Raw genomic sequence first — 10,361 nt, forward strand, 5'->3', positions numbered from 1 at the left:
CCCTCTTCACTTCTCCAGAAAGAAACGTACCGCGCTAAGAATGCTGCGATCTTTATAGCTCCATGGCTGGCACGCGATGGGTCCCAGTCAGGGACGGCTGGTATAAATGGGCTAACAGGGCTAAGCCCTCTTACAGTGAAAATATATTATTAAATTCTTAGAACATATTGTTTTAAATTTTGGTAGAACCTAAAGGAGCAACAGCACCAAAAAGTGACAGAAAAACCCAGGATATATATATCTTCGTTTTTTTTTCCTGTGAATGGGCTAAATGTATTCAGCCCAAGCGCAGTAGCGTAAGCTTCCATTGACGTTTGATTGACAGGTGCCCTGACACGCCCCCTTCATATGCTTCCCATTTGGGCTAAATTAGTTTAGCCCAAAGGCTGACCTAGCACAGTCCTTCGACTAATCACAGCACAGTAGCGCAAGTGCAGTATGGCGGGCGTTAGCATGAAAATGAATGAAGTGGATTATTTACTTTCTAATCGGTTTTCTTTAATGTCTTTGGAGGAAAAATTGGAAGTGAAAAGATTGGGGACACATCAACCAAACGATGTACAGATTTACTGTCAGGAGTGCGGTCAGAATATGGCCGGTAATAGTGCATTTGTAAGCGGGTCAACTACGTTTCGTATCGAAACATTTAAAAAGCTGTCTAAATAACCCAACATGACGTGACAAGTGTGTAGAGATAGTGGCCCCTCTCCAAGCTGCATTTCAGCGACAGGCAGTAACAATAAGGTTCTCTAAGGAATCGGAAATGATCTCATTTAATGTTGCATACAACATTGCCAAAGAGGAGTTGCCATTCTCAATTTAAATCCGAAATTATTCTCATGAAGAGAAATGGATTAAACATCAACCCGACGTAGGCCTATAGCAATGAGATGGCATGTGCACAATTCATTGCAGTAGGCCTAATGGGCGACACCTTAAAGCAAAAGACAGCTGCGGACGTCGGAAACGCCACATAGGCCTACATGTCCTTCATGATTGACGGCGACACAGACGTCTCTACCAAAGAGTGTGTGATCGTCTACAGCCGCATTTTGCGCAAAGGGAGACCAGTCAACATTTTAATTGTGTAATACTTTAAGCACAAAAAAAGTTTTATTTTGCTTAATGGTTTAGTTCGAAATGTTCAATTTCAGCTCAGTGAAGCACTTTAAACACCTTATTTTTCTTTTTATTTATAATTGTGCTTCAAATAAAGAAATGCCTTTCTCTACACCTTAATCTTGTTTAAAAATCATTCACATTATATGAAAGTTATGAACAGAGATATAAAGGTGACCTCATGGCGTCACCTTGTGAAGTATTGATAAATGTAATGCATTCTTTAGCCCACCCACCCAAAATCACCACCAGCCGTCACTGTAATTTGAGAAATGCATCCCTGCCGGCGATTTTCATTGGATTAGGAAATTATGGGCGGGACTATTTTGTCCCGCTCACGGACGCTCTGTCATCTACGGATACGAATACTTTTGCTACACATTTACCACCTAGGGGTGTTGCAAAACAACCTGCAAAAAACCCCACAGCTGAGACTTGCAGGAGCAGATTCGAGCAGTTGTAAAATGGTTTTGTGCTCGCTCATTAAAATGCTGAATTAACATAGCGTTCACAGATGTGCAACTTCTGATGCATTTGTTCAAATTTGGGTTTACGAATGCACACCTTTTGGGCATGTTCTCAGATTATGAAACACGGGTGTGCGAATGTGTTTTGCACCAACTGCGCTGCAATAATTGTAGCAAAAGGATTTGTGCACCTGTAACACAGATTAGCGTACTCGTAGACCCTATTTTGTGTTTACAATGGTATAAAAAATATTTATATTTTTTTTACGACTACAAATGTACTGTTACACATTTGTGACTTTAGAGTACACATGCAAAATAAATATATACGACTTCAAATTTACTGTGACTTTAGTGTACGCATTCAAATTCTGCAGTTACAGGTGCTAAAGACTTTTGCTACAATAATACCTTCATAGAGATCATCGGTGTTGTTCATGTGTGCAAGTGTGTTCTTGGTAAGTAAGTTGGCAACTGTCACGAGACATACATTGCTTGAATAACAATTAAAAGAACATCCCCATCAATTCTCTAAAGTCGATAAGCATGACTTAATTCATGTCCAGTTTTGCTGTTGTTACGTGTTAGCTGAGAGTGAAAAGGATTTAAAGGATAACTACAAATAACCAATGTTAGGGAAATCTGTTTGTTTTGTTGCGCGTTTCTGGATTTTTTTATATATATATATACATATATATATATCGGCCGATATATCGGCATATCGGATTTTTAAATCACAAAATATTCGTATCGGCCTTAAAAATCCTATATCGGTCGGGCTCACCTGGTGCTCCATGTTGCCAGGCAGGAGATCTTTCCCTGAGTGTGTTTGGGGTGATGGCGTTCACTAGTGCACATTGATTGCTCAATGCACAACAGGTGTACAGCCTCACCTAGCCCAAGCGTCCAATCCATCTGACTCAGGTCAGCTGAAACAAGCCATCATCCACACACACTCCACAATGGTATAATGTAGGATTTGATGTTTTCCACACGTAATCTGGCTGGGTTGAGAGACCAATGCCTTACTAAGAAGAAACTAGAACTGGGGAACTAAAACATAGCTCAATATTCAAAAATTCAAAAACCAAACAAAAGAGTAATTCGGCTGATGTTTTATTCCTGGTACTGGCTGGCTTTGATGTAACAGACTAAAAAGATGAACTACCATCTGTCAGCTGTTAAAAAGTTTGCCTTCTTTGGACTATGACAGGACTGCTGTTTTCCTTCTATCGTTTGTTTGCACCATTACACACCAGCATCAATTAGCGTACAGAGGCAAGTGACAAATGGTATATTTCCTACTAAGGATATGGTATCCATCAATTAGCCAACATGAATGGAAGACAGAGAGGTATGAGAGAGGGATAGACAGGGTGTGAATTGGGTATTCTAAAATGTGAGCAATTATAATGTTTTGCTCTATCAACACAGCCCATTGGAAATATTATCAAATAATTCAAATTACTGAGATGTGTTTTTGTATGTGCGGGTTCAAATAGGGAAAAAAAAGGCATAATATAGGATACTAAAGATTAGGTTATACCTGGGCCTTGAAGAAATAACAGGTAAAGCTGTAAGAGAAACAACTGGTTTAATACTTAACTCTTGGTTAGGGCTTTTTATCATTATTGAGCAAATGATTTGGTTTGATATCTTTGTTATATTTATAGTCTCGCCAGAGGGCCATGATTGAAACTATCCGATAGTGAGGAGGCAGTGTTAATTACTCAAGCGTGAATTATTTAGCCATGTAATGATTTAACGAAATATTAAATGTCTCCGATCAATATTTACCTCCACTTGAGCAGCCCCGGGAGTCCCACGGGGGCGGGACGAGGCTCAGGTTCTTTGTTAGGCCAAACCACACACGAGACAGCTGAATTGAACCATGGACGGATGCCTTTTAAAAGGCCCGGAAGACCGAGTGAGCGCGAACATCGCTTCAGCCTTGACCACTGCATTAGTTTGGATATTGATTTATTCCATGTCGATGAGCGCCTCAACAACCCACTGAGGAAAAGCGAGATGGAAACAACCCAGGATTAAATGCAGGACGTTTCTGATCAAATGGGAGTTCGTAGCATGGTTCATTATGAGCCATGTCGATTGCAAGCTGAGCCAACTCAACCCTAAAAGCCCATTAAATTAAAAATAATCAAATATAACATCGAATCTATCGTGGCAAATAGTAATCATAAAAAGTAGGACTATATGGTATAAGTTAACAGTACGCCTTATTAAGTATGAACGTGTACTTCCATAATTAAATGTGTAGCTTCTGTATATCGCTGTGAAGTGTACGAGCGTCCTCTGGTGGTGAACTTGCGGCAGTGCCCGTATTGTCCTGCACTTTTGGCCTTCGCTCAATATTCTGTTTGTTGACCTAAGTACACAAACAGAATGTGTACAGGTTGGTGAGGCCAACCTGTAGCTTGTAAACTCGGGAAACAGCGTGGCATTCCCTATCGCATACTTAAAAAGGGTTGTATTTGGAGTGTGTCTCCAATAGTGTAATTAGGTGCCGGATCTCGATGAGTGAATCGATTGCCTTGGCAGACCACAGCATGGCTCCGGTTGGACTACTTCTTTCGCTGCTATGCAGTTTGTTGCTGTTAAATGACATCGGATCTGCAGGTATATATATTTTCAACCCAGTCACACGGAAATACGTGATATTCTCACGTCATTTAATTTATATATTTATTCGTGATCTGGGACAGTTCATTTCAATGTTTTCGTGCCGAAAAGCACAAATTTCAAACTCAGGTACCAAATGTTCCTAGGCCTACAGATAATTTAGGCCATTGTTTATTTTTCTCATTGGTTTCAAGATTTTTCAACACAAAGACAAAAAAATTGTCTGTGAAAACTAACAATATGACAGCTTTCGGCCACCCGTTTCTACGTTCACCTTTGATCCTGAGAAATAGTGACAATTCACGAATATATTTAATGCAGATGCGCTATAGGCAAACTGCGAAGGAAAAAGGGTAGCTGCTTCATCTGTTCTTTTTGGAATTGTAGGCCTATGTCTTAATGTTTACTTTATCTATTGTCTTGTTTATTTGTATGCTATGTGAATTAAAGTCCGCGCGGATGCCTCAGTGTCGCGAGTGGACGTTGCCATTAAATGTGTGTTTTTTTGGCACGAACATTTTAAACGTGTCCCAGATCACGAATGAATAGATTAACTGACGTGATAGTGACACGTATTTCCGTGAGATTGGGTTGGTACTTTTTTATGTTGTCCTCTTGCTAGGGGTCATGGGCTAATTGATGCTTAACATGTGAAACATTATTCTTGTCCATATGAATCATTATTTATAGACCCTCTTCTATACCATCAATGATGTAGTGCCTACTGTATTATTTTGATCGTTTACTTCTTGACTGCTTCTAAGGTTGTAGTTCAGTGGATTGACATAACTCGAGTAGGCCTAATACTTTTTTGCTCGAGAAAAATTAACCCAACATTTAAATACAAATATATAAAATATCCCTGCCTCCCATGTAGGCTACAAAGAGCTAACAAAAAGGATAATAGCCTATTTCATTTCTATATAATAGTTGTATTAGCCTACATCGCTTGTGTAGAAAAAAAATTGTCAGAAGGAATTATACAGAATATGATATAACAATAAGATGACTATAGCCAATGACTGTATGACATACGGTTTATAAATCTGTATGCCCAATACGACAGCCCCGGCTCCCCAGGCTCCGGGCCCAGGCCTGGTATTCCTGTCGGGCCGGGCCGCCGACAGTGTCCTTCGGAGGCAGCGACGCCACAACTCGGGGATATTCGAGGAGTTCATGGAAGGAGACCTGGAGAGGGAGTGTGTGGAGGAGCGATGTGTCCTGGAGGAGGCCAGGGAGGTGTTTGAGGACGACCTCAAGACGGTACGTTCTTCGTGAGTCACTTACGTGTTCGTTAAAAGGTCCCATGGCATGAAAATTTCACTTTTTGAGTGTCATATTAATGTCTTCTAACATTAATATGAGTTCCTCTAGCCTGCCTATTGTAGCTAGAAATGGTGTTAAGTGTAAAACGAGCACTAGCTATCCTGCTAGTGGTCAGACGCGCTGATTTGGAATTTTAATTTTATTGTAAATACGAGCGCATGTTACCGTGGCCGCAAGCTGCTCAGGGCCACACCCCCACCCTCCACCTTGACCCGCCACTAAAAAATGCCACGTTTGTGGAAAGCTCATTGTGGGACTGGCTCGTAGTGGCTGTAATTCTGCACCACGGCTAAATCACTAACGTCTTCAAGCAGGGACAACTAAAAGCTATATAAAAGCATTCATAAAGTAGCATCCCATGGGACCTGTAAAATGATGTGGATCGGTTAAGGTGTATATCTTTAAAGACTTTGATTACCCAACTTAACCCAACTCTAATAATTTGACATAATTTTTGCTTCCCAGTTGTCTTCTGCTACCATTATGTGTTACTTATCCATGTTGCTCCTAACCATTCCTTGATTGGTGGATCCCTCTCTCACGGGCCTTTGATGAAGGGCAATACAAATCTAATGAAATCTAATGAACGATGCAGTGTTTAAAGCCTTTACTCTTCTATGTTTCAGATGGAGTTTTGGGCTGGGTATATAGGTAAGAAATGTGTTTCATCATTTACCAATGACACAATGCATGTTTTACTATATATTTGTTATTTAGTTAATAAATGATATTGACGCAATGTATTGGCTGGATGGGTGTGTGTGTGTGTGTGTGTGTGTGTGTGTGTGTGTGTGTGTGTGTGTGTGTGTGTGTGTGTGTGTGTGTGTGTGTGTGTGTGTGTGTGTGTGTGTGTGTGTGTGTGTGTGCGCGCCTCAGACGGCGACCAGTGCAGCCCGGAGCCGTGTCAGAACCTGGGTGTGTGTAAAGACCTCCTCGGCTCCTTCACCTGTACCTGCCCCCCCAACTTCACCGGCAGCCATTGCGAGATCGGTGAGATACACGTGTCGTGATTGAAATGATGACCCAGAAATACAGACTATAAGTCCCATTTGATGACAGATTGCGTCAACGCTAGAGATGAGTCATTCACCCAATAGGCCTACAATGATGTTGATCTGTTGGATGTGGGGACTTTAACATGACTCATCGGTCGAGTTCAACCAACCTATTCCCTCCAATGCCTCCATACAGTTCACCAAACCAAAAAGGGACACATAAATATATAAATAATTATTTTGTAATATCGCTGACTTACCCTGTCTTATCTTGACCTGTTGGACTGATAATAAAGTAGAACACCACTTGTTTGGGGTGGGCTTATGTCACTATTGGCCTTTAACCAAGGGTTTGCTTGTCTGTTTGGTTCTCAGCCACACGCAAAAGGTGTGACGTAAACAACGGCGACTGCTGGCACTTCTGTGAGTCAGTGGGAGACGCTGGCACCAGATGTTCCTGCGCCGATGGGTTCAAGCTCTCTGAGGACGGACTGGACTGTTTACCAGAAGGTATCACATCTAGCGGACTCAATCCACCACCAAAGGACGCCCGTTGATTTTCCTATCGCATGTCTTTAGGGGAAGGCAGGATAATCTAGCGGTGATGGTGTTTGACTCCGAGCCAACAGGGCCTGCTTTAGAACCCGAGCGTCCGCAGTCTAATTGCCGACACCCTTGGGCAAGGCGGCCGACACCAGCTACCGACACCGGCGCCTGAACCGACATGTATCTGAAAAAAAAAAAAAAAATCCTCGCTTCCCAGGCGACTACCCCTGCGGCCGGGACGCGATGACGGTGATCAGCGACATGTCGAGGCGGTCTCTCTCGCTGCTGAACGCCACCCTGACGCAGAACCAGACCAACACCAACACCACCACCACCACCACCACCAACACCACAGCCAGCAGCACTGCCCCCGTCACCCCCTCCGCAGCCCCGTCTGCGTCCACATCGCCCCCCGGGGCCGACAGCGCCCCCATGCTGACCCGCTCCAGGAGGGGACCCGTGGCGTTCTTGGCGGACCTGGAGGAGCACGAGGACTCCAAGCGCATCGTCGGCGGGCTGGACGTCAGCCCCGGGGAGATCCCGTGGCAGGTAGGAGGCGGAAGGGATCCCACTGTGGCTGGAGGGGCTCAGGATAGTCTAGTTCCAACCCTGATCCCCGCCGTCTACAGGGTGGTTTCCCTTCGTGAGATACCCCAACCCTGCATTGCTTGTTAATGGAAATGTCTGGAAAACCAAACATCTGGTAATCCATTCGGATAAATAAGTCGTTTGTGCTTCATTGTAGAATGTTACGCAGTGTTAAGACTACCAAAATGAAAAAAAAAGATGAAAACTACACAAAGTCACAAAGTTGTATGAGCAAAACGTTCATGCAGAGAGCCTTTACCATGTTGTACCTATGACTTATGACCTGTTCCATCTGCTCCTTTGCCCAGGTGGGGTTGATCCACCATCCCAGCGGTCTGCTGTTCTGCGGGGGCTCCATCCTCAGCGAGCTGTGGGTCATCACTGCCGCCCACTGCCTGGTGGAGGGCGGCCAGGACTTCTTCGTCAGGGCAGGTACTGCTGGGAGAGAACCATGGAGCTCTGAGCCTGGAGTAATAGTACATACTGGGGCCAAGCAAGAGACTTGCAATTGCAAATGTTAAAAACAGCAGATTAACAGCAATACACATTTTATCTGAAGAGAGCCAGCATCACTGATCAGGTCAGACGGATGATATATGATACACTGAGTATGGGGGGTGTGTGTGCATTAGTTGCAGCTAGGAAAGGGGAAAGGAGGATGACCCAAACAACCCGAGATCAACTCAACCGAGATAAACTCAAACGAGAAATTAAATAATCAAACGTGTTGTTGTAGAGTGTTATATCCAACGCGACTTAAAATAAGTACATTTGTCATAAGAAAGTGAAACAATATATCGCTGTCGGTACAATGAGGATGTCCATAGAACCAAGTGCAAAGCACCAACAATCTCTAGGTTTACCCCTTCCCCGTATCCATAGCTATGATAAGATGCAACATAACTAAGCACCATAAGAAAATATGACATGATGTAATAATGTGAATAACAGTGTAAATATACATAACTGGGTCAACTGGGCATCATTCCGTTGTCCCCCCATACAGGGGAGCACAACATTGACATGGAGGAGGGCAGTGAGCAGGACCTGGAGGTGCGGGAGGAGTTCTTCCACCCCCGCTACAACGCCACCGTCAGCCCGTACAACCACGACATCGCCCTGCTCCGCCTGCAGAGCTCCATCCGCTTCTCCGCCACGGTGGTGCCCATCTGCCTGGGGCCCAAGGCCTTCGCGGAGACCCTGGTGAAGGACTGCTCCCCCGGCACCGTCAGCGGCTGGGGCCGCCTGCGCTTCCAGGGGGCCACCTCCTCCACCCTGAAGAAGGTGGAGCTGCCCTTCACGGAGCGGGCCGAGTGCAAGGACAGCAGCTCGTCCAGGATCACGCGCTACATGTTCTGCGCCGGCTACGAAGACAAGGCCAAGGACTCCTGCCAGGGCGACAGCGGCGGCCCGCACACCAACCGCTACCACGACACCTGGTTCCTGACGGGCATCGTGAGCTGGGGCGAGGAGTGCGCCATGAAGGGGAAGTACGGCGTGTACACGCGCGTGTCCCACTACTACCGCTGGATACGCAGGGTCATGAGGTCCCACACCCGCATGCTGGACCTGGGGCCGGACGAAACGGACGAGCCGGACCCCTGACTGAACCCACCCCCCCCCCCCCCCCCGGGGTGTTTTAGGTAGCAGGCGATAAGACTGCAGAGGAAACCCATAGAAACATGTCCTCGCTTAATGCAGTTTGGCAACTGGTTTAAACATTCAAAAGTCGTTACTTTTTATTTTTTATTTTGGTAGACATACACAGCAGTTGTCAATCATTAATAAAAGGGATTGCTTACTATATATTTTGTTGATGTGATTGTGATTGATTTTAGAAGATAATGTAGAAATGCATGATTGGGTTAGAAACACCCTATAGAAATTGCAAGTTAAATTCACAAAAAGTGAACGTTTTACCACACATTTTCCCATTCTGTCTATCCAGTATGTGTCGATCATTTTAGTTATCCTGGATGTATAATAGGCTTCATACAAAATGTATCTTCAGTAGTTCAACAGCGTTCATATTGTCATGTTGTAGCAATACTGCCATCTGCTGGCCGCATAATGAATGCGGCCCGCATTAATTATGCGGCCGCATTACAGACGACATGTCATCTGTAAAGGAGAGAAATAATAAAGGTCCCCTATTTTACATTCAGGTTTGATCTTGATTAGCCACTTCAAGCCATTTCACAATCTAAGCTCTAGTGACATCACACGTGAGAGGTCCACCCAGATGTACAGATAGCCTACCTGTTTGTTCAGTCCACTGTAGGCTTTTAGCTCGATCTATCCATCATATCTGGGTGTTAGAGTGCAGTCTATGAGATACCTTTTAACTGCTAATCTGCCTCACACCTGGGGGTAAAATAGGGGCCTTTAAGACTTTGAACAGGACTACATTATCAGCCAATTCCACTAAACCTCAGTTCGATAAATCAGAACACAAAAAAAGAAACATTTGGTTGGCCTGAAATATCTAGATATTAAAATATGACATTAGTATTCCATTCATCTTTTTAGTTCTTAAACTATTTTTGCAGGTCTGATTCTTCTTAGATTAGAGCCTATCTGAGCAGGCCATGGGCGGTATGACGAGATCATGTGAACACATGTCACACTGCAGCCAATCTAAATAATAGTACATGAGACCATAAAAGATGTTTCATTCAAG

General features: G+C 44.1%; 1 protein-coding gene across 1 annotated transcript; it reads left to right on the forward strand.

Annotated features, from left to right (window-relative positions):
* Positions 1-3,971: 3,971 nt before the first annotated feature.
* On the forward strand, positions 3,972-9,487 carry f9a (coagulation factor IXa). The gene is made up of 8 exons (XM_060063016.1): positions 3,972-4,223; positions 5,293-5,489; positions 6,179-6,203; positions 6,429-6,542; positions 6,923-7,057; positions 7,311-7,642; positions 7,990-8,113; positions 8,688-9,487. Exons 1-8 carry the CDS (start codon positions 4,121-4,123, stop codon positions 9,284-9,286), a joined length of 1,629 nt encoding a protein of 542 aa, XP_059918999.1. The 5' UTR covers positions 3,972-4,120; the 3' UTR covers positions 9,287-9,487.
* Positions 9,488-10,361: the final 874 nt, after the last annotated feature.

The sequence above is a fragment of the Gadus macrocephalus genome, chromosome 10 (assembly GCF_031168955.1).
Source record: "Gadus macrocephalus chromosome 10, ASM3116895v1".
Taxonomy (NCBI): domain Eukaryota; kingdom Metazoa; phylum Chordata; class Actinopteri; order Gadiformes; family Gadidae; genus Gadus; species Gadus macrocephalus.